The 26,296-nt window shown below is 36.4% G+C and overlaps 5 protein-coding genes across 7 annotated transcripts; 3 read left to right on the top strand and 2 right to left on the bottom strand.

The window, feature by feature from the left end:
• The first annotated feature begins 42 nt into the window (after nucleotides 1-42).
• LOC102615649 (uncharacterized) lies at nucleotides 43-3,464 on the top strand. 2 transcript variants are annotated; one of them, XM_006466606.4, is made up of 5 exons: nucleotides 45-556; nucleotides 859-1,095; nucleotides 1,897-1,980; nucleotides 2,119-2,248; nucleotides 2,336-3,464. In XM_006466606.4, exons 1-5 carry the CDS (start codon nucleotides 291-293, stop codon nucleotides 3,158-3,160), a joined length of 1,542 nt encoding a protein of 513 aa, XP_006466669.1. In that variant the 5' UTR covers nucleotides 45-290; the 3' UTR covers nucleotides 3,161-3,464. The 2 variants fall into 2 exon arrangements, with proteins under 2 accessions (XP_024955858.1, XP_006466669.1); XM_025100090.2 differs by lacking the exon at nucleotides 859-1,095 and having other exon boundaries at nucleotides 43-556.
• A 4,752-nt stretch (nucleotides 3,465-8,216) lies between these two features.
• Nucleotides 8,217-12,292, top strand: LOC102615948 (uncharacterized). The gene has a single exon (XM_006466607.4). The coding sequence runs from the start codon at nucleotides 9,024-9,026 to the stop codon at nucleotides 11,859-11,861; it is 2,838 nt and encodes a 945-aa protein (XP_006466670.1). The 5' UTR covers nucleotides 8,217-9,023; the 3' UTR covers nucleotides 11,862-12,292.
• A 1,310-nt stretch (nucleotides 12,293-13,602) lies between these two features.
• Nucleotides 13,603-19,742, bottom strand: LOC102616238 (uncharacterized). Of its 2 annotated transcripts, none has more exons than XM_006466608.4 (11): nucleotides 19,295-19,742; nucleotides 18,244-18,422; nucleotides 17,854-18,076; nucleotides 17,621-17,762; nucleotides 17,327-17,527; nucleotides 16,987-17,118; nucleotides 16,746-16,874; nucleotides 15,612-16,021; nucleotides 15,196-15,412; nucleotides 14,866-15,056; nucleotides 13,603-14,178 (listed from the first exon to the last, which is right to left on the bottom strand). In XM_006466608.4, the coding sequence occupies exons 1-11, from the start codon at nucleotides 19,654-19,656 to the stop codon at nucleotides 14,001-14,003; spliced, it is 2,364 nt and encodes a 787-aa protein (XP_006466671.1). In that variant the 5' UTR covers nucleotides 19,657-19,742; the 3' UTR covers nucleotides 13,603-14,000. The 2 variants fall into 2 exon arrangements, with proteins under 2 accessions (XP_006466671.1, XP_006466672.1); XM_006466609.4 differs by having other exon boundaries at nucleotides 18,244-18,441; nucleotides 19,295-19,606.
• Nucleotides 19,743-20,200: 458 nt separating this feature from the next.
• On the bottom strand, nucleotides 20,201-21,040 carry LOC107178632 (cytochrome P450 81D1-like). Its single transcript, XM_015534023.3, is given in 3 exon segments — nucleotides 20,201-20,566; nucleotides 20,568-20,953; nucleotides 21,032-21,040. Coding segments are annotated over 2 exon segments (573 nt in total). The 5' UTR covers nucleotides 20,903-20,953; nucleotides 21,032-21,040; the 3' UTR covers nucleotides 20,201-20,328.
• Nucleotides 21,041-22,639: 1,599 nt separating this feature from the next.
• LOC102616724 (putative B3 domain-containing protein At5g66980) lies at nucleotides 22,640-25,383 on the top strand. The gene is made up of 4 exons (XM_006466610.3): nucleotides 22,640-22,839; nucleotides 23,130-23,547; nucleotides 23,641-23,786; nucleotides 24,952-25,383. Exons 1-4 carry the CDS (start codon nucleotides 22,741-22,743, stop codon nucleotides 25,216-25,218), a joined length of 930 nt encoding a protein of 309 aa, XP_006466673.1. The 5' UTR covers nucleotides 22,640-22,740; the 3' UTR covers nucleotides 25,219-25,383.
• The last annotated feature ends 913 nt before the right edge of the window (nucleotides 25,384-26,296 follow it).

The following is a 26,296-nucleotide window of genomic DNA, read 5'->3' as shown; positions in this document are numbered from 1 at the left end:
ATGCCGCACTTGAGCAATTTTAAATTATTTTTACCTTGAAAATCTAAACACAATGCTTCGGTTTTTTATGGTATCTGCAGAATGCAGTCTGCAAAGGCCAATAAAGTCATTTTGAAGAACCCAACGTCACATTTCCCATTTCATATTTCCCTCCTCCTTCAATTTCCTACGGTTTTGCGAATCGCCAAACCGATCCTCTCAGTTCTCAAAAAACCCGACCGTTGGAGTCTCAAAAATTTAAAATCACAGAGAGAAAAAGAAATCGAAAGTGAAAGAGAAACAGGAGCAAGATGTCTAAAACCCTGAAGGAAACTAAAGAAAACCCTAAAACCCACAACAGAAATGGCCAGCAAACTCCAAGTATGTCCCTTTACGAACAGTCAAGGGAAGAGAGAATCAAAGAGAACATTCAAAGGTTGCAACAACTGGGCGTTATTGACCTTTCTCAGAAGCTGAACTCTGCTGTCCGTCCAAAACGCGCACCCAAACACTCTCGCTCTGACTCACGGCCCTCGATTCCCGTCCTCCAATCTGGACCCCTCCGTCGCTCCTCCAGGTCAATTTATCACCTTACCCACCGACCATTCCACTCTTGATAGTTCAAAGTTCTGATTTTGTTTCTTTTATATGATGAAAAAGTTTTGATCTGCTATTTGAATATGGGAACTATGAAATGTTAGAAGCAATTTTTTTTCCCACTAATCCAAATTGGTAGTATCTTTGCGCTGATGCTTGATTAGCAATTAAATGGAACATGTTAGGCCATTAATAGGTCACACAGTGTTGGTGATTTGTAATTTCTTTTGGGATTAGGTGTTTGTGCTAATTTGTATTTGGTATTTGTTCTGGGTGGCTTAGGCTGCAAAATGCAACACCGGTTAGCTACTCAGAAGTGATGTTGTCAAAAAAGGATAAGGGTTTGGACGATAAGGATGTTAAGTTAGAGGAGGGGTCAAAACCAGAGGTTTATACAGAAGAGCATGAAAAGCTGTTGGGTAAAACTGAGAGAAGCTGGACATTCTTTGTCGATGGGTATGGGGAAGATGGTAGGCGAATTTATGATCCAGTTAAAGGAAAGACTTGCCATCAATGCAGGTCAGATATTGTCAATTCTATTTGTGCTTGCGTGCAACTGGGGACGTTAGGCTTTCATCTTTTGCCGTCTGATTTTAAAATGGGTTGCCTTATCGAAAGAAAAACCATCTAGTTCATTATTACGCTATGGTATCAAAATCTACGTAGGTAAAATGAAACTGGATAATTTTATTATTATTTAGGAAAGACTGCCAAAATGTACCAATTCTATCACATACCAAAATGTACCAATTTTATCACATAAGAAAAGTTTGTTTTCTAGTTACGTTTGCAGTTACAGTCTCAGATGGGGATCACCTGGTGAACTGTGATTGTGCTTATGAGTGCAGTGGCTAAATGCAAGTTACTAGTGTAACTGGTTGAAATGGGAGCTGGAAGTTGAAATGCTGCAGGATATATGATACTCTCTCTGCTATATAGCTGAAATTTTAGATAATTTTTTATTAGCAAATCTTGGACTGAGAAGTTTACATTATAAGTGAGATGCACACACTCGTGCATCTCTTTTATGAAAAATTTTCATATTGCCTTGTGGAGATAATGTCTAGATTTACAAGGGTAGAACTGGAAATGAAATGGGATCTCTATTTCTGTTTGGAAAGGAGCCTTGTATCAGTTGCATTTGGGAGGATCTTATTTGAGATTCAGTTTTGATACTGCAAGTTTTTATTTCCTTTCATTAATATAATTTTACTAATGCCTGTGTGCAAGATTTGAAGGTTATTGATTGATTATCAGACATTCTCTCCCTGAAGAATTGCATTAGTTTCACTTATTAGAAAGATGGAAATTGATTTGCAGGCAGAAAACTCTCGGTCATCGTACTCACTGCAGTGAATGCAAGCTGGTCCAAGGACAGTTCTGTGGAGATTGTTTGTACATGAGGTAAATTTTTCTAAAAAGAGTTGACTTAGCCAGTTCTGCAGAGTTCAGTGTGTTGAAGTTTGAATTTAATTTATCAGATGCCTTGATATGCATCCTAAGTTCTAAAGTTAAGTCTGCCTTTGCGTCTTTTATGTTCAGATATGGGGAGCATGTGCTTGAAGCATTAGAGAATCCAAATTGGATTTGCCCAGTGTGTCGCGGAATTTGCAACTGCAGTTTGTGCCGGCAAGCAAAAGGATGGTGTCCTACAGGCCCCCTCTACAAGAAGGTTAATTCTCAACTGCAATTTAATATTGCCTCACACATCTTTTTATAGTAAAAAAGTTGGACCATACCATTTTTGTCCTCCTTCCAGATATCAAGTCTGGGCTTCAAATCAGTTGCACATTATCTCATTCAAACCCAGCGTGCTCAAACTACTTTGGAAAAGATTCCTGATACTGTCAACCAAGCCTCTGCAAAGAGATCACTTTCTTTTTCAGACAGGGAAGCATTGTCAAAGGATTCTTCCCAGGTCAATGAAAATGAGCCGGTAAAGATAAAGCCTCAAGACACTGAGGACTTAAATATTGACAAAGAGTGTAACATGCAAGGCAGCTCATGCCCTTCAACTTCAAATAACAATAATACTTCTAGGAAGAGATCGTTGCTGTTTTCAAATATTGAAAATGAGTCCAAGAATGTGGATTCCACTGAGGTTGACTTGAAAGTCCAGAACCATTTTGGATTTTCAACGCCTCAATTGGAAGAAGAGACAAGCAATGGGTTCAAAGCTGAGGAAGAGAAGAAATTATATAATTTGGGTAATGACAGCGATATTGCATTGGACAGTTGCCAAAAATCTGAAAAAAAGCATGCTGCCATCAAACGGATCCCTGATAGTATAGGCGGCAGATTAAGGCAGAGGCGTAGAAAAGGTAATGATCATGATGATATAGAGTTACCATTGGTGAATGAGAAAAGATTAGAGGTTAAGCAAGCTTTAAGCAATACTTTTCCAGTCAAAGAGAAGGACATGCCTGTTAGTGATGTTACTCCAGAACAGATGAACAAACCAGACCAAGACAGCAAGGGTGGAAGATCAAGGCAGATGGATATAGAAGAAGAAATAAAAAGTTCCATAGCTCCTGGCCCTGACAGCATTGCTAGGAGATTGAGGCCTAGGTACAAAACAACCTGAAAATAAAAAGTTTATTATGTTCGTCGGCAACCCTATAGCTAACATCATATTGCCAGTGGGAGTATTATTTGGTTTTGCCGATTTAAATGTCGGTGGCTGTGTTGAATTTTGATTTTGTTGTCGTTAACTTCGGTTACGAAACTAGGAATGACAGACTTATAACATTATTGTCCTAGTTGATGGGTAACAGCTTGAACTAACTTACTTTTTGGTCATTTTCATTGTTAATCTCCTCGACTGAACTCATTATGTGGTAACTTACAGTAGACCCTAATATAACTCATGAGATCCCAAGTGTTTCACAGATTGCCATATTCTTAAATTAAGTGATGACTTCAAAGTTATTAAGTTACATTGTATTTTTGAATCAGGTGACTACTTTTAGGTTGCTATAAGTTATAAATAATTTAACTCGGCAGTTGCCCTTGTTAACATGCCAAGATTGGCCATAAAACAATAATATTGTGCACCACTTCCTAATTCAGTGTAGTGTAGTAATGGGACTATAGCACAGTAAGTGGACCAAACACACCCACTAGTTCTTTTAACTAAGGGGTGATTTGAGAATGCGGTAGTTGATGAAATAAGTTATTTGTATTATACTAATAAAATAAGCTATTGGTTAAAAAATTAATTTTTCGTTTGGTAAATTATATTGTTGCGATAGTTATGAGTTTAAAAATTAGAGTGCATGCATTTGTTAAGTTTTATTACAAAAGTGTTATTTTACTATAGAATGACCAAAATAGATATAAGTATATAGTTATCTTTTTGTTAAAATATTAAGGTTAAAATAATTTTTTTTAAAAAAATATAGTGGCTTATTTAATAAGCTGTTAATAAAAGCAACCTTCTACATGCTTTTAGAAGTTAATATAAAAAAAATATTAAATAAGCAATTATTAAAAAATTTACCAAACATTTGTTTTGTCAACACTTATGAAATAAGCTGTTTATACAGTTTCAATTTCAATATCAAATAGAGTCTAAGAGTGATGTGTATTTCAATTTCAAGTTCAATTTCTAATTTTATCTTTTGTATTTTAAAATGTATTAAAATTAAAACTTATCTAATTAAACTTCCATAGAATTTTGCTCTCAATGTCATCACAGGTTTTTTAATTCTACAAAGTTTTGAAACAACAAAGAAGTTAATTAAAAGAGTAAGAATTTGATTTAGAATAAGTTTTATCCACTTATTCATAATTTTTTTTTTTTTTTGGGCAAGAAAGATAATTTAGTAAAAAGTTTTCATAGATTATTGCCTTTATAAACATGGTAAAGGACAATCAAATTTTGTGCCTATTTTATTTCTTTTCGAAATGGAGTGGGACTGTGGGAGAGAAAGAATCGCTCACTGGGGTTTATTAAGGAATAAAAGCAATAGATAAATGCTACGTCGAGAAGAGGTTGGAAGAGGTCGAAATGGGCAAGACAGAGTAGCTCACTGGGCTTACTGAAGAATAACTATATAATAAAGATTATTTTAGAAACTAAATAGGATATAAATGTAAAAAAAAAAAAAAGAAGGGGGGGGGGGGGTTTGAAAAGGATAATAGACGGGTGTTAATAGGTAAAAGTAGGATCTCGAAGTAGACAACTGTTCATGAGGCCCATATTCATGAACATGTCTCGACAGCCAACCCACGCTGGCCATGTTATTTTTTTCAATCTTTTCCAACCAACCCCACAACCGGTCTCCAGCATTAATTGGGTGATGGTGAACTACCAAACTAAAGAAAAAAAAAAAGGAAAAATGGCAAAGCTTCCAGTGCATATTCACTCACCCAATTAATTTTTCGGTAGAACCTGGAAAACAGGAAAAGAAATTGACATGAAAAGGATTAAAAGCGAAAGTAGTGGGTAGAAAGAGCCAAAGACAAACACCATAAAGCAAAAGACATGATTACAAAAGGAAGATAATTCATTCTCCACTGTCCACTCCCATAAGTAACTTTAACAAAGCTTGGTGTCCTCATTGGGCTTATTAAAGTTCAAACATTAAATTGTCCAGACACACATAGCCACGACTCGGCCTTCTTCGTCTCCTCCCACTATCACATTCACTAATTAATCACCGTGGCCGTATGTCATGGGCTTGTCAAAATAAAACGCAAAGTGAGAGTGAGGGACACTACTGCGCAAAGCATTTACTTCTTTTCTTGTTGCAGGCTAACATTCTTTTCGTGTTGCAGGCGACGTAAGTCATCCATGCCTGCGCATATACCCTTTAAAAAGCCTATTCATCATTTGCCGCTTTAGTAGTCGCCTCTAACGTGTCATTGTCTGGGACTATTTGAGCTTTCCTTGAGTTTCTTTGGCTAGAAAATGTTACAAGTGTTTAAAAACCTTCATCATATCCTGGTTATCTATATGATCATTGCTTATTCTCTTTGTATTTTGATTGTTGACTTGACTACTCATGAACCTTCATCATATCGTGGGCTTGATCTTAAATCATAGCGATAATAACAACTTATAGTAATGCACGTGCTCTCCACGTACAAGTGATTGTGATTGAATCTGCTTTTAACCTATCCAACGGCAATCAATTATCTCTTTTGAGCTATTTGTATTTGTATTATTTCATCATTGGGATAATTCGATAAACATACATCTATCATCTATGTGTGTGTGTGTATTTTTAATTTCAGAATTTTACAAATTACAAAGTGGGTTGACTCGGGTTTTGCTTGTTTCCCTTGAAATGTCAGAATGATAAAATGAATTCTTTTTCTTTTTAATTTAAAAAAAAACATGGGATTTCTTTAATGATTGTTAAAAGAAAAAGAAAAAGAAAAAGAAAACTCTTGTATTTTTTATATATAAACTGCATCTAACCCGCACTGTGTTATATAGAATGACTGTACATGACAGATAAAGGGCCTTCACATTGAAGTATGAAGACACCATAAGTTCATAACAGAAGGAATTTTTCATGGGAACTTTAGATGGTCAATAAAGGAAAAGCAAAGACAATAATCTCAATTCAAAATTATTTCTTCTCCCTACTGGCTTGGCATCAACGCACCACACTACTCAAGTCCAAAAGCTTCTTGGTGGTTTTAATTCACTGTGAAACCTAAAGGCCAAATATTAATTACTTAATTTAAAGTTGATTGGGAGAATGTTCTTATAAAAAAATCGTAAAGACCATAATGACCTTTGACATACAAATTAGCAGCAATTCAACCCTAACACAAAGAGCAAAGAAAAAAAAGTTATAGATGAATCTTGATGACGATTGTTAAATCTTTAGCCTCGAACGATGCACAAGCTCATAAATAATGCGCCGAGCGTCTTTTTTTATTTTTTATTTTTACCCTTTTTGACTTTATTAAGCTTTAGTCAATTAGGTCCCTCCAAATAGAGGATTTGAACCGTAGTGAAGCCAAATCCAATTGGCCCTTCTCTTTCGAGGCAAAATTCTGGGGTTTTGTGCGCTGGTTCGTCCCCTCAGGAAATTGGAATCCAAAGGGGGCATGCTTGTGTTGTGAGCTCACAGCTCTGTACTTTTGCCCAAGAGTTGTTGGTATTAAGAATCATCTTGACCCTTTTTTTTTTTTTAAGCGGCATTACCATTAATTGGAAACAAATATTATACATAGCCCGCCGTAGATTCTTAATAAACATACGAATTTTAATTTTCTTAATCTACTGAATTTAAAGCCAAAACATTCCATTATTAAAGGGTCGAGTTATTTACTTAAAATTGGGACCGCAATGGAAAATTGGATCATGTCAAATCTTATTCCACGGAGATCGGAGGCCCACGACACCTAACATCTTAAATAGAGATGCCGTAGCAATCATAATAAATTTGTGGGATGCATGATATAATTAGATGCTATTAAATACCCTCTGCAAATTTAGGCTGCCTTCCATGAGAGTGTTTGGTCCCATAAATAAGGTGATTCGTCAAAACGAAGTAATAATTCAATGACATAAGAGCCTTACCAAATTTCTAACTAAAATTTACGAGCTAAAATTAAGATTGATGAAAGAAAGAGAGTTGGCCAGTTGGGCATTGATGGAGAACTGGGACTTTTATTTAAATTATTTCTTGTTTAATCAAATCCCTCTTGAAATAGTTGACTAAATGTCCAATTTTCCCCTTTTTTTTTGGTTGTTAGTAAAGCCTAAAATGCTTTTAAAATGACGGAAAAATAAAACAATTAGTAAAATTGGTGTGCCTATCTATAATGTAAGATTTGTTCTGCGCATTATTTGTCTTCTCTACTTAAAAAAAGACGGATGATTATCTTAGTCATGACATAGCCAAAACCAAAACAAATAAAAATAATCAATACCCATCACCTGCCAAAAGCCACACCCAAGCAGTACTTAAATTCATGCATTAAAAAAATGTTTGTCACCAGAAAACTCTGGATTTAAGCTCTCTAGTATTTTAAAATGTGCATAATGTATGATTTGATACTTGATAGAGCAAATGACAGTGGACAAGAATACTTATTAATTAATATCTGCAATGGAGCGCCATATACTAAAGCCAATCAATGTAGACACAGAAACAACAAAATTGTGAAACCGCATTTCAAGAAACTATATTTCAAGAAAAAGAAAAATCTTATTTTGGCCCTTGTTGTAGCTAGTAAAGTTGTACAAATTTCATGTGTCAAATAAACAAGGCCAAAATTCCAATAAAAAATTGGCAGCAGTTGGAAGTGTATTTACTGGTGAATGAAGTAAACTGGGGGGGATTTCAAATTCAATTTTCAGGGAGGGTGCAGGGTGCAAGCGTCTGGGTGGCCTTGTTGTGGGATTGGACTTCTAGGAAGTTTGCCAAGATGGACAGAAAACAGCTTTTACAAGCCAGCTGATTATTTGACTTTTAGCAAGGACTGTTGATAGAGGGGGGGAAAATAAAAAGCCTTTTTAAAAGGGTCCCCACTACATGACAGCCCCCTAAAATAAAATAACAAAAATTAACTTAAAAAAAATTAAAACAAACCAAACAAAATGCTAAATAATTAATTAAAAAACTGTAAAAACCACTTGCATTTGGTTTGTGAAAGTCAATGTCCTTTCCCACTGTTTGTTAAGGGCGGTCATTGTGAAAACCGAAAAGATTTAGAGAGAGAGAGAGAGAGAGAGAGAGAGACAGTGTGATTGGTGAATGGTGATATCTCAACACCAGTGTGCTTTTGGATTTACTTCCTCAAAACTTATTAATGAGCATTTGATGCATGTGAAGGGTTCCCTTAGCTTTTATTTCTCTGTTGCAGTGAACAGAGAGTGAGAGTGAGAGAGAAAAGAAAAAGGGGGAAAAAAAAAACTTGAGAGAGAGAAAAAGAAAAAGAGAGGGCTTTTGTTTTTGGGGTTCTCAAGCTGGAGTCTTTGGCTTTTTATTTTGTTTAAATCATATTCCTTCTACATTTTTTTTTAAATCTTTTTTTTTTTTAATGTCATCCCCTTGTTTGTGAGAGCTTCGTTGTAGATTTTGGGATCTGGTTTTTGGGTTCTAGGGTTGGAGACTTTGACTCTCTCTCTCTTCACCTTTCTCTTTCATGGGTTTTGACTTTCTTTTATCGGTTAAATTCTGGGGTCTTTTGTGGGTTTTCACCTGATATTTGTTGAATTCGGTCCTCCGATTCGCCAAGTGTTAACATTTCTCTGTTCTTTGTTGGTTCTTTGACTCTCAATTTGTAGCTGGGTTCTCGAAGATTGTTCATTCGTAGGGCTTTCTTGATCTGGTTCAAGATCTGTTCTTTTTCTGCTTTCTGGGTTCTGGCTCATTGGATGGGCTAAAAAGTGGAAATTTTTTATTTTTTCTTTTTGGTAGAATTTCAGCTGGTTTTCGGGGTTTTTCTCTGTGAAGATTGGTTCTTGACGCCCACCTTTGATGCATCTTTCACTGTGGAAACCGATATCTCACTGTGCTGCTCTAATCTTGGACAAGAAGAGCAGCAGGAGAAAAGATGGGTCTGATTCCACGGTTGATATTAAGAGGAACCCATCGATTCTCCGAAAACTTGAAGAACACAGGCTTAGAGAAGCTCTTGAAGAGGCCTCAGAAGATGGCTCACTCTTCAAATCACAAGATATTGAATCCGAGCCTCTTGCTAATCAAGATGAGAGCTTAGGTCGATCAAGATCGCTTGCAAGACTCCATGCTCAGCGTGAATTCTTGCGAGCAACTGCTTTAGCTGCCGAGCGAGTTTTTGAGACGGAAGAAAGCATTCCTGACCTGAGTGAAGCTTTGTCAAAGTTCTTGACAATGTATCCGAAGTACCAGTCATCAGACAAGATTGATCAATTAAGAGCAAATGAGTATTCACATTTGTCTCCTAAGGTATGCCTTGATTACTGTGGATTTGGCCTTTTCTCTTATATTCAGACTTTGCACTACTGGGAGTCCTCTACATTTAGTTTGTCTGAGATAACTGCAAATTTGAGTAATCATGCTCTTTATGGTGGTGCTGAGAAAGGGACTGTTGAGCATGATATAAAGACTAGGATAATGGATCATTTGAACATACCTGAGAATGAGTATGGCCTTGTTTTTACTGTGAGCAGAGGGTCTGCCTTTAAATTGTTAGCTGAGTCATACCCTTTTCATACCAACAAGAAGTTGTTGACAATGTTTGATTATGAGAGCCAGTCTGTGAATTGGATGGCTCAGAGTGCTAAAGAGAAGGGGGCAAAAGTTTACAGTGCGTGGTTTAAATGGCCAACTCTTAAGCTGTGTTCTACTGATTTGAGAAAGCAAATTTCAAGTAAGAAGAGAAGGAAGAAGGATTCTGCTGCTGGTCTGTTTGTGTTTCCAGTGCAATCTAGAGTTACTGGGGCTAAATACTCATACCAATGGATGGCACTGGCTCAGCAGAACCATTGGCATGTCTTGCTTGACGCTGGGTCATTGGGTCCTAAAGATATGGATTCACTTGGATTGTCATTATTCCGTCCAGATTTCATTATAACATCATTCTATAGGGTATTTGGGTTTGACCCTACTGGCTTTGGATGCCTTCTGATAAAGAAATCAGTGATGGGGAGCCTTCAGAATCAATCTGGACAAACGGGTTCTGGAATGGTGAAGATTACCCCGGAATATCCTTTGTATCTTAGTGATTCTGTTGATGGTCTGGACAGATTGGCTGGGGTTGAAGATGATGAGGTTGTTGCAAATGGTGATAAACCATCTGAAAGTCGCCCAGGGTCGCAGTTGCCTGCCTTTTCTGGTGCATTTACGTCTGCTCAGGTGAGGGATGTATTTGAGACGGAAATGGAGCAGGACAACAGCTCTGATAGGGATGGAACTAGCACCATATTTGAAGAAACTGAAAGTATTTCAGTTGGTGAAGTGATGAAAAGTCCAGTCTTCAGTGAAGATGAGTCATCAGACAACTCATTCTGGATCGATTTGGGTCAGAGTCCACTGGGTTCTGATAATGCAGGCCAATTGAACAAACAAAAAATTGCCTCTCCCTTGCCTCCCCTTTGGTTTAGCGGCAAAAAGAATCACAAGCGGCTCTCACCGAAGCCAACATGGAAGATATATGGCAGCCCAATTTTTGATGACAAAGAGGCAAACCTTGGCGCTCCTGATGACCACCATGTGTTATCGTTTGATGCTGCTGTTCTATCAGTTTCACAGGATTTAGACCGTGTTAAGGAGGTTCCTGAGGAAGAGCAATTTTCTGGAATGACCCATAATTTCCGAAATAACAATAAAAGTTCAGGTTGTCCACGTGTTGAGGAGATTCAAGAAGAACCCAGTATCAGCAAGGACTCCACTGGGTTTGCTTCCAACTCTGTCATGAATGGATCTTGTCTCAATAATTCAAGTTCTTCTTCACACCATCATGGCCTGGCTAATGGTTTGACTTCTGAGATTTGTTCAGAAGTCAAGGAGAGTGCAATAAGAAGAGAAACAGAAGGTGAATTTAGGTTGTTGGGGAGGAGAGAAGGGAGTAGATATATAGGTGGTAGGTTTTTTGGTTTGGAAGATGAACATCCTAGCAGAGGGAGGAGGGTATCCTTTAGCATGGAGGACAATCGTAAAGAGCGCCTAAGCCATACTATGGAGACAGGAGAAGTATCTGTAACCAGCTTTGATGATGAAGACTATAGCAGTGATGGAGAGTATGGTGATGGACAAGACTGGAACCGCCGAGAACCAGAGATTATATGCCGGCATCTTGATCATATTAACATGTTAGGTCTTAATAAGACCACTTGCCGTCTGCGGTTTTTAATCAATTGGCTTGTGACCTCATTGCTGCAACTAAGGTTCTCTGATTCAGATGGGGAGAGCAGAGCTCATCTCATTCATATCTATGGCCCCAAGATAAAATATGAAAGGGGTGCAGCTGTGGCCTTCAATGTGAGAGATAAAGAAAGGGGTCTGATAAATCCGGAGGTTGTTCAGAAGCTAGCTGAAAAGGAGGGCATCTCCCTAGGTATTGGTTTTCTTAGTCACATACGGATCTTGGATAGTCCAAGACAGCAAGGTGGGTCTTCGAGTCTTGATGATACTACACTGTGCAGGCCAATGGACAATGGCCGACATGATGGGAAAGGAGGGTTTATACGGGTAGAGGTTGTCACAGCTTCTCTAGGCTTCCTGACAAACTTTGAGGATGTCTACAAACTGTGGGCTTTCGTGGCCAAGTTTCTTAACCCAGCTTTCGTCAGAGAGGGTGCACTTCCTACTGTAGAAGAAAGCTCAGAGACATAAAATGGGATGGATGATCTTATTCTGGTTTTGAGGAAGATCAAATCTCTTCTGCCTAGAAAATCATTTGGGGAGACATCTGTGAGTTGAAGCAAAAGTTTTGGATGCCCCAGACAGGATCTGCGTGGCTGATTCTTTTGCATTTCCTCATGACTATTTACATTGGTTGCAAGGCAGGTGAATTTGTTAATTCATGTTTGTTGCTTGAAAATTTTCTTTTTCTTCTTTTGGGTACTTGTAGAGTTGGCTTAATATATGTATCATCTGGAAAAGTCATGGTGACCTGAAAAGCAGAATTTCATGGGCAGAGCGGTCTACGCTTGATGTCTTGCTCATGTCCTATACAGAATTGAATTTCTTTCTGTTGTAAACAATTAGCTTATTGTGCTTGCTGCAGTTTAATATATATATATACAGTAGCATGTTCACCACTACTCCAATTTCAGTTTGCGCATTGGTGATTATCTAATTGAACTAACAAACCAATAATTGATTTTGACAAGCAAGTGAAAAACAGGAGTTAGGACTTGTTAAATGGAACTTTTAGAGGAATGTTTCTTCTGAGACAAGTAGTTTAAATTTAGATGCAACTTTCTCATGTGTTATCTTATCAGGACGAGAAGGGATTATTGGAAGCTGACGGGTGGAAGTTTGGTGTTTAAATTTTCTGTAGTTCAGGGAGCATAGCGAGGAATGTGTAGCTACTAGTGAACAATGTTCAATTTACAGGGAATTATGATAGTTGTGTATGATGCAGAGCAATTAGGAATGCCTAGCATCTGGTAAAGCTTCATATCTTTCTGCCTGGTTGCTTTGGTAAACCTTGTTCTTCCTATACTTGGGTACCGTGATTTGCAGGAAAGAATAGTTGGTCTCGTGACAGTTTAAGAACATGAGCTGAGTTTTAACATGAAATTTAGATCACGACACCAGCTTAATTTTGGGTCTAGTTTTTTTCTCGACTTTGAATTAATAACTTTTTGTTTACAAATTCAAGTTGAACTGGCTTAAGCAGTTCGGCTGGTTTTCTTTGGGACGGACAAAGGATAGCTTATTTAAAATTAGGCATGAATGAAACGGTGATACAGTGGGAACAGGATAGGAATATTATATCATTCTATGCATGATGCATCTCATTTCATAATCAATTCCAGAGTGAAGGAAATCAAAGTTTGTTTGATGGGGCCACTTTCTCGCAGTAATTATCACAATTGGGCCATATCCATAAAGTTTGTTTGCCACAATAATAATGCTGAAGTTACAATTCATTTTGCTTCTCTTTCTTTTGGGATTTTGGTGGAAGCTCGAGTGATTCTTTTAACATAAAGTTGGTATTTTGTGCACATGGACATTGCTCAATGCAAACTTCCTTTGAAAACATGATAATAATGATCAAACCTGCTTAACAATATAAAGAAACAAAACAAGAAAACCTAACCCGATCTATATTTAACACTTCAAGTATGATTCATAATGGAAATCCTGAATACTTCCCAAAAGATTGCATTAATGAGAAAGCAGAGCAATATTTGAAAATTATTCTGAAAGCACTTGTGCGGAAACTGCTTTCTGAAGGGAACTTTTAACTATTTAAGTGGTAGTTGGTGACAATGAAAAGTTGACGAACTTCAGCTAGTTGAAGACGCAGTCGCCCGCAAAAAGATAAAACTAGAGGATTTTTGAAAATTTTGCATGTCTTCATCAGGAAATATTTTTCATGCAAATAAATGAATAAAAAATGGTATCTGCAAAGCTTCTCCACTTCTATAAGCCATTATTGCTTGCTTCTCTTCATCAAGTATCAATGAATAAGATACGTTGACATGTACAGATAACAAACTTGCAATATGAATACAATTTAAAAGGTGTAATGCGTACCCCATTCCAAACGCTTCCTGTCTTAATTACATTGGTCACTTTTGCAAAAGGAACTAGATCATTCAACATCGTAAACCTGTCGAATCAATTGCACAGCCACCATATGGAATTGAAATACTGAAAGTGATCCTGTTTTCAGGCACTGATTGGGAGCTGGTTTATACAATAGATGGCCAATTTGGAATTTTGTAACTATTGCAGAGATGAGCCATCCCACCTACCTAGCATCTCTATAAGCATGGAAATCAACTGATAAAGCCAAATTCACGACTCCATCATTTTTATGAGAAATGCAGTTTCCAGTGCGGACTCCTTGCACTGCAGATATCTGTTTTCTTCCACTATATCTGTTGTTAAATTAAGCAGTATAGGACGTTTGGGATCATAAATAGTAGATTCACGTACTCTTGCAACCCATTTTGCAGCTTCCCAGACCCCAAATCTGAAAACATGCCAAACATTGAAGATTGGTGACATTGCAAACATTAAGAAAAGGGAAAGGAAAGAAGCAATGTAAAACAAAACATTAAAGAAGCAAATGTAAAACAAAACATTAAGCTTCTAGATGGCCGAAAAGGATAATCTATTTGCTGTAAAGATACGAGCAAACTTATCTTCTTATTGACGGAAAACATTAAAACATTCAGTACAAAAGGCCTACAGCAGCCATTAATTAGGAACATAAAGACTAGATTTGTTTTCTCATGAAAGTGATGCAAAAGGAATCTTGTGTCTTCTCATCAAGGAACAAAAAGTGTCCTCACCCAAATCGATTGGACAACATACCCGATTACCTCATTCAATTATCAGAGCGGAAATAATTGCAAATGATTTAAGGCCAAATTCCTTCTAAGCATGCTCTAATTTGCGTGAACTATGTCTAATTACAGCAGATCAAATGATTCAAAAACCTATAAAATCTTAAATAATCAGACATGAAAATTGAAAAGACAGTAAACTTCCATACACCATCTTGGCTTCCAATAACAGCACCTTGTAAATAATAGTTACAAGGTTAGAGAAATGAAGAATGCACATGGATAAAAGCAAGCTTGCAAAGGTGATCATCTTACTACCATATATTTTGAAAGATAAAAAGAGCCTGACATATATTATTAGGAAATATTACCGTGTATTGAAAGATGATGTTACTAATACAGCTGGATATAATACATCCTTCTGAATATTATCATAGGGAGAATAATTACGTATGGCATGAAAATCATCAATGTCCCCAGGGTACCCAAACTCTTCGTAATCAGCAGCTATAAGTGGTAAAATGGGATAGAGAAGAGTGTTGGTTGCATCGAGGAACGGAACCTGTTCAAAAAGTAAAAAGTGGAGCCTTAGACAAATTTTGGAAGATATACAACAATATTCTTTCTCAAAATTTACACTATGTGATAAGTAACGAGATGAGAATTGTGCAACAAGAACAGGAAAGCATCTTCATTTATACCTCCAAAACAACTGCACGAAATAAATCGGGGCAACAATTGATGGCTGCAGCTACCAGAAGTCCTCCAGCACTATATCCCCAACCAGCAAGCTTGTGTTCTTTCACAATTTCTTTCTCAATAAGGAACCGGGCACAAGAGATGAAATCTTTGATGGAATTCAGCTTCTTTGTACGTCTGCCATCATGATGCCATTTCTTTCCTCCACCACCTCCACCCCTGGATACAGATTGTAAAAGCCATTGCATTACAATTTAAAAGATAGGTCATCACTCATCAAAATGCATAGTAAATATAAAAAGGTCAATTTCATGGAAATAATTAATATTCCATAAGAGGACTTTGAACACAAATGAAGAGGCTGCTAAAATGAGCCCAAAAAAAAAAAAATGCATTACTAGTTACTTTGAAAACAGACCTGACATCAGCAAATGCAACGACCCAACCACGATCAAGAAGGCTTTTCAACTCACTGCGCCATCGCTTGTCAAGTAATTCACCATAAGCTCCATGGCCATGAAGCAACCCAGGATTTTGGTTCTCCTTTTTATATTTGGGGGAATATATGATTGTTAAAGGAACCGAAATCCCATCATGTGAAGGAACATCATATTGTTCACAAGAATAGAACTCAGATAGATCATTCCACAAGTTATCACTGTCAGATTTGAGTTCATTCACAGATTCACCACTTTTAGCATTCAAAGATATGGTTGCAGAAGAGGCTGTTCCATACAAAATTCTAGTTCTTTCGCGAAGCATATTCTGCTGTTGAATAATATTCCACTTACCATATGATAAGTCGTAATCAACCACAGCATCAGGCATCTGTAAAAAGGTCGGAAAAAGAATTTGATTGGAGACATGTTTTTTCCTCATCTAAAAATGAATAACAAGCTGCTGCATAATCTACCATATAGTATAACTTTCGTCTCTGTGAACCTATGCTAGTGTGATGGGCTTGTTAGAGCGAAGCTCAAATTTCCGCCATTAATACCTCAAGAAATCAAGTGACATTAGCTTTTTCTTTTTTTAAGTTGTTTAAATCTACAAATTTAGATATAGACAGTGGTGGCACAACCCATAGATCTACGGAGCATTAGCTCCGAATATTCAGCGTATATATAGACTGCCTACTTCAGATTTTAACAAATTTTTAACAAATGTTTAGAGAGATATATCTACCCCCATCCAATTTTTTTTTGGAAGGGATAGAAATGAGCTCCTGTTGGGGGGGGTGGTTGAACTCGGACCCTGAAATTGCCGAGGGCGTGAGTTCACAACTGGGCTTGCCAGTGACATTAATTGGAAACAAAAAATTTCAGAATATGTTATCAGTTCAAGAAAGGAATGAATTTACAAGGATCACAGTGTATGCTAGTGGTCCAAATAACAGTACATATGGTTCCACATGCACAAGACATTTAGAAGGAAAACTATGAACCAGTAGCCAATCTTTTTTTTGACTAAATACACGTGATGTGAAAATAGATTGCAATAGAATCATGCTGAAACCATCATCAGAAGGGAATGGCAACAAAGCCTGACATACCACAGGTGATGATATTGTGAAGCGCATAGTTGAAGAGTAGTAGTCATAGTTTGGTCCTGGCGCAATTTGAGACACATATTTTGGAAGAGGAAGGAAATGAGGATGAAGCTCCTTCAGATGAACTACTCCCTGATATGATAACCAAAAAATTAAGCAGTACATCATTGGACTCTAGGTAAAAATGTTGCAAGCATAGTATACTACGCATAAAACCTCAAGATAATCGTATTTATTGTCTCACCTTTCCAGCTGGCAAAGGTAGAGAAACCGAGCAGAGTCTATACGTTCGACCTTCCCTTAAAATAAGTGCCATATGTGTTTTGCAGAAATCAACATCTTCTACAACTAAACCTTGGTCATCGATGAATACACTCTGAAGCAAATGAGATAGTGGATAACTAAAAGAGTATTTGAAGCTAAAATAAAACATCCTAACAAACATTCACTAAAGAAAGTAAGCCCAAAAAAGCATTGAATTGGAAGTCACATTCGCAACAACAAAACCTGCTTTAGTCTTTATAGTCTGAATGAGCAAATACTTGTAAAAAGAAAAAAAAAAAAAAAAAGAGTTAACTACAAACCTCCCAAGTTCGCGAAGGAAAGGAAGCATCAACAGGACAACGAAGAAGATAATGATTATCAGCTTCTTGACCTTCTTTGGCAGCATCTGTAAATAAATAGAGGAACCCTTCATGATGCTCAACTATGCAGTGGGCTAGACCTTCACACTCCCAAACTAATGTCAAGCCAGAAAACGGATCAGCTGCATTGATCAGAAAGACCTAAAAGATGCCCCCAATTATCAAAGAACTTACAATTATTGTAACTAATGTTAAACGATTTTAAGTTGACTACAAACTGTATCAAATTGATACCTTTGAAGATGTAGTTGAAAATGTATGTACACACACGAAGTGGAAATCTTTTGTGTGTCTAATGTTAACATAAACATTTTCATTGGATTCCTCTAGAAGCAAAGCGTCTTCATCAGTTGATCCAATTATGCTACAGTAAATCCTGGTGATAAAATAAAAAGTCTCAGTTCTATAATTCAATAGCCAAGAGAACATGTTAAAATGATAAAACACAAGGATTTACGTTCACTAACTGGTATGGCCTCTTATTTTGATCAGAAACAACATAGATCAATGCCTGACCATCCTTCGCCCAAGCTATGTTTGACACCCGAACTGCTTGAGGCTTGCTACATAGTGCACCTGAGTTTAAATTCCTCACAGATAATGTAAAGTAGTCATTATCCTTGTCGTACATGGTGTATGCAAGAAACTTGTGATCTGGGGATACTTCTGATAATTCTTCATAAGCATAACCTATAAATAAAAATAGGTCCAGAAAAGAAACTAAGAAGCAGCAGATGATGTTATAGTTCATCATTCATTTCCTTTTCTACCAAAAAAATAATAAATAATAAATAAATAAAGAAAAGAAACTAAGAACCAAAGGGCTTTTTGGAAGAAAAGGAACACTAGAGTAGTACCTCCAAATCTCTCGGCTTCTTGATTGTAATCAAGCAACTTCTGCTCAATTTTCTTGCCAGAGGTAAAATCAAACCCAGCTGCTGGAGACTTGTGAGAAATGAATTCTTCATTTAAGCTTACCAATCTACGACACAACACCAGATACTGCTTTCCTTCTTCAACACGCCGATAATACAACCTGCGGTGATGAAGATCACCTTCAAATAGTAAAAGGACCATTCAGATTCTGAAACAATATTCAGATCCTGAAACAGAATAAATAATGATCCATCTGGATGATTTGTGATTATAAAAAGTGAACCCTTCCTAGAAGAAGGAAGGAAAATGTACCCATAGTAACTTTCTAATACTGTTTCCTCTGCTAAAGTCCCTTGATTTCCAAAAATTACCTACTTCAATTAATACATTCAAAATTCTGTTTTTCTTAGAAACCAGATGGCTGAAAGAATCTCACAAAATTATCATAATTTAAATAATTAGTAACCAGAACAAACTACCAAAATTACATGGTTAGCTTGATATGAGCTTTAGTTGTCAGATATTCATGCTTCTAGAAAACCAAAGAAACATAAGATTTATATTTTTCTTTGCATTCCTTCTAGTGCATCCAAACTGCATGTGAAACTAATCATCAAACAATTGATGAAACACGTGACATTCATTTAGCACCAACTAATAAAGCATCAAACAGGCTAATAAATTGTTTTAAGAGCGTTTTCGGCAGTGACATAAGAGCTTTTGTACTTACCATATAGTGTTAATATGTGATTTTCCACACTCTTTAACGATAAAAGAACCTTCACACAAAGCACTTTTGAGCGAAAGTGCTTTCTGTTAAAGACACTCCAAATGCATCCTAATTTATAATTGGAACAAATTTTAATTTTGTTCTACTCTTTAAGAAATTCGCACGAGCACTAACAGGCACCAAAGTTTCCACACATTTTCCCCAAACAGCGGCTTAATTCGTGTTCATTTAGTAGCATCTGCGGAAAGAAAAAGATGAACGCGAGAGGAGAGATGAGAGAAATGTGATCGTATTAATAATACCAGGGGCCCCAGCGGAGGGGAGGAGTGGAAAGCTCAAAAGCCAAGCGAGAGGCCATCTCGGACTGGAGCTTAGATTGGAGTCTCTCGGTGTCGGACATAACGGCTTCGGCGTACTTCTCTTCTTGCTCGATGTACATGTCCATGTGTCGCATCGCCACCTTGTCATTCAGGCTCGACATCCAGCTGTACGGATCTTCCCACGTGTGGTCATGGAACGTGAACCTCTGTGGTTTTTTCGGGGGTTTAGGGGGCGACGGCGCAGCCGGAGGTCTCGACGTTTTTGGAGGCTTGTAGTGGCGGACTTGGGTTAGAGAACCGTGGTTATTGTAGAAGCAGCGGACGGCCGTTAGCAGATGGCGCATGGTGGTGGTGACCTCTTGTGTAGGGTTCAGGGTTTAACGGCCTGAAGGAAAAGATTTTGGCACTTCTCGCTTTTGAGTCTTTGATGAGTATATTATAATTAATGAACTTTTTAACACTAATAATGAATGAATTTTTTTTTTTTTAATATTGTTATACATGTTTGTTGTTTGTTATGATATTATATTAGACATTATAATTAATATTTTTGATAATCAACGAAAGATTAAAATTGACTTTCATAATATTTTTACGGAGGTTCAAACACTTACACTTAACATTATAAGAGTTCTCCTACTAAGTCAAATGTCCATTGACCCTAATAATGAATGAAATTAAAATAACTAGAAAATGCGGTTATACAAGTCAAAATCAATTATATTATCTCACAATTATTCCGTGAAAGCTATATTATTTGAAATAAAATTTAAGAATATTTCATACTACTCTTTTTCAAAACCAACACACAAATTTATGTCCCTGTGTGTGTGTGTTGCCATTAATCTATCATTGTGCCCATGTTTCATAAGAGCAAGGCCAGGTAAATTCAGGAATAGATACTTTGCATACAAATACAACTTGCTCTTTGTCCCAAGAAGAAAAAAAGCAATTTTACACAAATTGAGCTTTTCAACTACAGATTTACGTATAAATATTGAAGTAACATTTAAATTTCAACATTTTTCTTTCCTTTTTGATGTAATTTTGGAGAGAATGTCTTTTGTAATGGGTCGTGGTTTACACATGGCCTCTAGTGGCACGGCTTTAGATTGGGTGAGCCCAATTGCCTCAGTCATGTCAATTTCTTCGTCGCCAACTTTTTCCCACTCAAAACATTGGATCAAGGACCCCAGGGCCAAGCCTATAATTATTTGGGCCAGGCCAGCCCCAGGACATGCTCTTCTTCCCATACTTTCGGGCTTCAGATTCCCCATTTTGAAACCTTTCGGGCTTAAAAGTTAATGGATCATCCCACAATGTTCGATCTCTATGAATAGCCCATGCATTGACTAATAGCATGGTGTCGCGTGGCATAGAGAAATCTCCGATCGGGCAGACATCGGATGACATGTGAGGTAATAGAAGCGGGGCCGCTGGATATAATCTAAGAGTCTCGGATATTATGCTTTGAAGATAAGGTAGCTTGGGAAGATCTGATTCATCAATCAAATGTTGGTGACCAATGCGAGTATCCAATTCAGCTCTAGCTTTCTTCAAAATATCAGGGTGATTAAGTAAATTGGACATGGCGCATTCTAGCGTGACAGCAGACGTATCAGTTCCACCAACAAGCAGGACCTGTTGGTTATTAAAAAAATTAAAAATTAAAAGCAAACGTCAAGGGAGGGAGGTATGAAGGATTAAGGAGTAAATTACCAGAACAAGTGCTTTTGATAATCATTTGATCATTTGTTTGATATGGTATTGTACTGTTATTGGATTATCTTTTTGTCTTTACTCTCTGTGGCCTCGTTCACACTCCTACAGGAAAGAGTAGAGGAACGATTTTTGGAGAAAACAATTTGTCATTTGATTGGACATCAACTTCAAATTCAATGATTCAATCGCTAGTATACTGTTGTTTTCTTTGCGGTTTTGACTTACTGCGAAGCACTTTTTCATACGAATAAACAACTAAATAGTTGACAGTTCAACTAACTTGCACCGGCCACCCTCCAATAGATAAGGGGTAAGTCAGTAAATTCATGGTGGCTGCCATACTGAATGAGGACTAATAATTGTGCCAAAGGCTAAAAAATTTCACCCAAAATGTTGTCGTTTTGAATGAGATTTTACGTTTAAATTTCTATGTTGCGGAAGTGGAAGAGAAGTCGAAGATTTTTTTGTGATTTATCTTTGTTTTTTTCAATTTTACAATCTGTGAATCTTACATTATATCGGATTTACTACTCTTCTATTATTCTTCTCTTCATGTATTCATATATACACGCAGTAGAAGTGCCTAACCAAACTCAAAAAGTTAAATCAAGAATTGAGATTTGTGCAATTCATACCTAACACAAATTTAATACGTGAAACATTTTTTCTAACACCCCCGTTGTGTACGTGTCAATCTTTTTATATTAGTTCTTATCACATGGTAAGATAATGTATGTTTAGTTGTGCATAAGTTTGTTTATAATATCATTTAGTAGGAGGGTGCGCTTATGATTTTTAGGTATCGATAAAATTGAATGAGAGATTAATGATTGAATGATAGTATGATTGTCTATAGAGAAAAAAATATATTTTGTAGTCTTTGTGATAAGATTATTTTTCAACGTACGTCGAAAATAATTATAAATGTATTAAATTAAATCTATTAATGAATTTTTAATTTGTTGATGTTTTTAAAATTATATTGTTGTTTGAACTTTATCTTGGTTAGATTGATATAGGGTGTTTTTATTTAACGAGTAATAAAAAAAGTTTGTAGTAAATTATATTGGAAAATTATCGACTGACCACATTTTTTTTAGGTTTTTTCAAAAATACACAATTCTTTTTTTTTTTTGTTGAATTCCACCTGAAGTTACATTATTTTGCTTTTATCTACTTCCGTCTTTAAACTGTTAAGAGAACTAACAGAATATTGTATAAATGATTTTTTTGCCCTAAAATGTAAAAGGTAAATTATCTATGGATCACCTATTTTTTTCATATTTTTAAAAATACACAATTTTATTTTTGAACTCCACTTAAAATTATATTGTTTTGCACCTATTCACTTCTGTGCCATTGTGAAATGATAATTTAACCTTATGATACCAGCAAAGTTATAATAATATTATAATAGAAACGAACCAATAAAAAAAATATTAACTTTAGGTAGAACATCTTTAAAAAAAAATTGTGTATTAAAAAAAAAAATCGGCGGATAATTTTTCAATTATCTTTATGAATAAAATCTTTTTGAATCTATTTACTTAATTTTTTTAAAAACGGCCCTTTACTGACAAAGGGGTAAAAGTAGTCCCAATAGAACAAGGAGATGATACGTTTAGTAATCCCATAAAATCCGGACTCTCGAACAATGTGGTTCAAAGCAAACAAGAAAAATTTCAGAGACATAAGGAAGAAAGACGATGGTGAGACCAGCAAGAAGAAAATCCTCTCCCTCTGACAAAAGCACCGACTCTGAGTTCTTTAAAGTCTATCTCCCCGCTTTTAGTTCCAAGCAACTGGTACTATTCCTTTTAAGCCAATAACAACAATGTACAGTATGTTCTGTCACTGCACAATTATGTGTAATTTTGCCCTCCCTTCAGGGTATATATGCACTTGTTCTGTGCGCTTGTCATCTTGATGTTTATTTAATTTTTTCTTCTCATTAATTCGGGACAAGTGCATGCTTTTGTACCCTTTTGTATGTGTCCCAAAATAATTGTTGATATAAATTAGCATATGTTATTTATGAATTGTATATGTAGCTGAACCATATGTTGATAATATTTTTGGATTAACTATTATGAAGGCAATACCACCAGCTTTTGCCAAGCACTTGAATGTAACCGTGCCAAAACATGTGATTATCAGAGATTATGCTGGAAGGCAGTGGCGTGGCAAGATGGAAGAAGTTGAAGGGGTCATAGTAATAAAAGATTGTTGGGAAAGGTTTGCATGCGTACATTCTTTGGAACTTGGGGACTTCTTAGTTTTTAAATACAATGGAAGTTCTCTATTTGATGTGAAAATATACGGCATCAACGGGTGTCTGAAGGAAGGCACGAATACTACACATCACAAGAAAGAAACTCCAATTGCTGACATGAATGCTATACCTGTGAAGAAAGAAATTGGGAGAGAAGCAGAGCAAACTTCTATCATGGATGATCCTTCTTGCAACCAAGACGATTTGGAAATTATGCTCATCTCAAGTGGAAAACGAGGCGGTACAATGTAGACTTGTAGTTACGGATCTTATTTTGAAGGTCAAGGTTTTGCCATATGTTTTGTAATTGTCTGATGTATACTTACTTATACAGGTTCATCTGTGGCAAGTCGAGTGAAAACTAGACTCAGGGATGAAAAAGATACCGGAGAAGACAGAGCTTTTAAAGCTGCTAGGCTTGTTGTCCCGAAGAATCCACATTTTGTGTCAGTCTTCTCTCAGTATTCGAGATATGCTGTGGTGAGTGAGTTTCAAATCTTCTTTATATTGTGCATTTTGTGTCTACTTCGAAAACTTATTATCTATTTTCATTAAAAAAAAAAGAGTAAGAAAGAGTTGTTTTAAATATTTATGCAAGGATAATTAGGTCTCTTATTCATGGTTGCAGCCCCTAATATTCACCAATTTAAATAATTGAGAATTTAGAATAAAGTAAAATTGACATGAGAATAAGTCAAGGAGGAAACTAGAAATATATAACCTGACTCTCGACTACTTTCTAAATTAATAATTTATTAAAGTGTGACTAGAGACTTAATGATGAAAATTTAGCTAAGAACATGATAGAGGCTAGAGGTCTACAGCTAAGAAAACACCCACGGAAGTTTGGCTCTCAGTGAACTTTGATGGATTACTGGGAAAAATTTGTAGATTAGGGGTGCAGAAGTGGAAGATAGAAGAGAGACAGCATTATTAGTTTAACTGTTAAAATTTTCTGGAAGGGTTGGTAATTAGTCATACCATGAATAAGGTATTTTATCTGTTAGTTGTGTATAAAGTTATTGGATGTTACATTGTGTGGAAATTTCATTGGTTCGGAGATTGATTCAAGAGACGAAAGAGCTATGAACTTTATGTCATCAATTATTGGAAAAAAGATAGAAATACTGAAGTACTAGCTGCTTGGGTCGAGGTTTGGTTTACATTTATGTAGTATTAAAAAAATAAAATAACAATAATAAAGTACCAGCCTATCTGGAATATTTGCCATCACAACAAAATTGAGATCACTAGTTTGTGTGTTTTGATCAATATCTTATTGTATGACTATATGAAAGACAAGAGATTGATGCTGCAGCAGACCGTGTGTGCATTTGTTCCCAGTTCATGGTATTAAAGAAGTATAGTATGATATGACATACAGTAGTATTAGAATATTTATACATGCACAAAACATCCAGATATTATAAAATATCATTTACATTGAACTTAATTTTGTTTTGTTGATGCTTTTACATTTCTGTCAGATTTCTTTGGTTTTTCCCTTTTACTAGTATTATTATCATTTTTTTTTCTGCAAAAGTAAAGAAACTCATTCTTGTTGGTAGCACTATAAGTTATTCTAGTTTTAACTATTAAATGCATTTTAGGAAGAATTTATGTTTAATGATGTTGCTTGGTGTAGAATGTTTCTGTTAGAGTGGTCAGATCACATGGCATTAAACTGGAGCCAGAGATGATGCTTCGTGATCAAAATGGAAGAAAGTGGCCTGTGAAGATTTCTTTTAGAACAAACGGTCGTATTGTCATCACCGGTGGGTGGAGCGACTTTTGGAGGGAGCAGAAACTGGAGGCTGGAGACAAATGTGTATTTGAGTTTGTCCTTACCAGAGGGAATATGAGCAAAGAAATGAAGGTGCAAGTTGTTCGCAAAATGAAGACTTGCCTCTAGCAATACTTTTGTTATTATAGGGAACATTACTTGGCTCAGGGTACAAGAACTTGATTTTGTTCTAACTCTTAATTCAGGAGTAATACTTTTAACTGAAGCACTCTAGACTTCATCTGTGACTGTACACTTCTTAACTTTGAATTAACTTGGATTTGGAAATTCTTAGATGGTCTCCAGTTTCCTTTTTGTTTTCCAAAAAAAAAAATCATGGTTAAACTTGTATAGTTGATACCTGGACTTTTCTCGTTTTGATCCCAATTTTCAGGCACAGCCTTAATTGGATGGAAATACCATATTTTAGTCGATATAAATCCCAATTTATTCCATTTAGTTAGAGAGGACTGCACAAGGCTGATTTTGTCAAATTATCTATGCAAGTTGTACTACCATACCATCTTGTTCTATGATCTTCCCAAAACCCGGTTGAGTATATTACCCAAAGTCCCAGCTCAGTTGGGTACATTATCCAAAGTTCCAGCTCTGCTTAAATATACGGAAACAAATCAGTACATTTCATATGAGTAGGAAAAGTGATATGCCCCACCAGAGGAGGAGCTTTGATTGCCACCCATAGATCCAATACTATAGAATCTCCTGTTGATATCTTTAAGACAAGAAAGTACCAAAATTCAAAATGAAATGAAAGCGGGAGGATTGCAACCGTTTTCTACCCAATTATGCCAAAACAGGGAAAACATTCTTTTAAGTTAGACAAATAATAGAAAGAAATAACAACTTACCGCTCCAGAGCTTGACTGAATTATATAACATCTTATATCTCTTCATTGCCCTCTTAGGCTTTACTACAGCAAGAGGTACACTACATTCTGCTTAGTTCTTCTCCTCTACGTGTGGCATTTGCTCTGTTTTCACAGATTTAACCTGTTGGCTGTAGCAAAACAAAGGTTTGCAGAAATTGCAGGACCTGGAAACTGAATATTGTTCACAGAAAATGGAAGTTCCAAGGGACTCCTGAGCTACCTTTGCTAGGATTCATAGAAAACGTAACGCGAGCTTATAAATTTTATATCGGATGTGAAGAATTTTGGAAAATTACAGCACAAACTTGTTATCTCAA

The sequence above is a fragment of the Citrus sinensis genome, chromosome 7, assembly GCF_022201045.2.
Source record: "Citrus sinensis cultivar Valencia sweet orange chromosome 7, DVS_A1.0, whole genome shotgun sequence".
Lineage (NCBI taxonomy): Eukaryota > Viridiplantae > Streptophyta > Magnoliopsida > Sapindales > Rutaceae > Citrus > Citrus sinensis.
The sequence above is the reverse complement of the archived record's forward strand: the minus strand, read 5'-3'. Positions and strand labels throughout refer to the sequence as shown.

What these genes read in the sequence shown, in the direction of transcription:
- LOC102615649 (XM_006466606.4), top strand. Translation starts at nt 291, where the DNA reads ATGTCTAAAACCCTGAAGGAAACTAAAGAAAACCCTAAAACCCACAAC. An exon ending in GGAGATTGTTTGTACATGAG is followed by an intron (nt 1,981 to 2,118) that starts GTAAATTTTTCT and finishes TTTTATGTTCAG; the next exon opens with ATATGGGGAGCATGTGCTTG. An exon ending in CAGGCCCCCTCTACAAGAAG is followed by an intron (nt 2,249 to 2,335) that starts GTTAATTCTCAA and finishes TCCTCCTTCCAG; the next exon opens with ATATCAAGTCTGGGCTTCAA.
- LOC102615948 (XM_006466607.4), top strand. Translation starts at nt 9,024, where the DNA reads ATGCATCTTTCACTGTGGAAACCGATATCTCACTGTGCTGCTCTAATC.
- LOC102616238 (XM_006466608.4), bottom strand. Translation starts at nt 19,656, where the DNA reads ATGCGCCATCTGCTAACGGCCGTCCGCTGCTTCTACAATAACCACGGT. An exon ending in CAAAATAAGAGGCCATACCA is followed by an intron (nt 17,763 to 17,853) that starts GTTAGTGAACGT and finishes TTTTATCACCAG; the next exon opens with GATTTACTGTAGCATAATTG. An exon ending in TACCTTTGCCAGCTGGAAAG is followed by an intron (nt 16,875 to 16,986) that starts GTGAGACAATAA and finishes TTATCATATCAG; the next exon opens with GGAGTAGTTCATCTGAAGGA.
- LOC102616724 (XM_006466610.3), top strand. Translation starts at nt 22,741, where the DNA reads ATGGTGAGACCAGCAAGAAGAAAATCCTCTCCCTCTGACAAAAGCACC. An exon ending in CTTTTAGTTCCAAGCAACTG is followed by an intron (nt 22,840 to 23,129) that starts GTACTATTCCTT and finishes ACTATTATGAAG; the next exon opens with GCAATACCACCAGCTTTTGC. An exon ending in AGTATTCGAGATATGCTGTG is followed by an intron (nt 23,787 to 24,951) that starts GTGAGTGAGTTT and finishes TGCTTGGTGTAG; the next exon opens with AATGTTTCTGTTAGAGTGGT.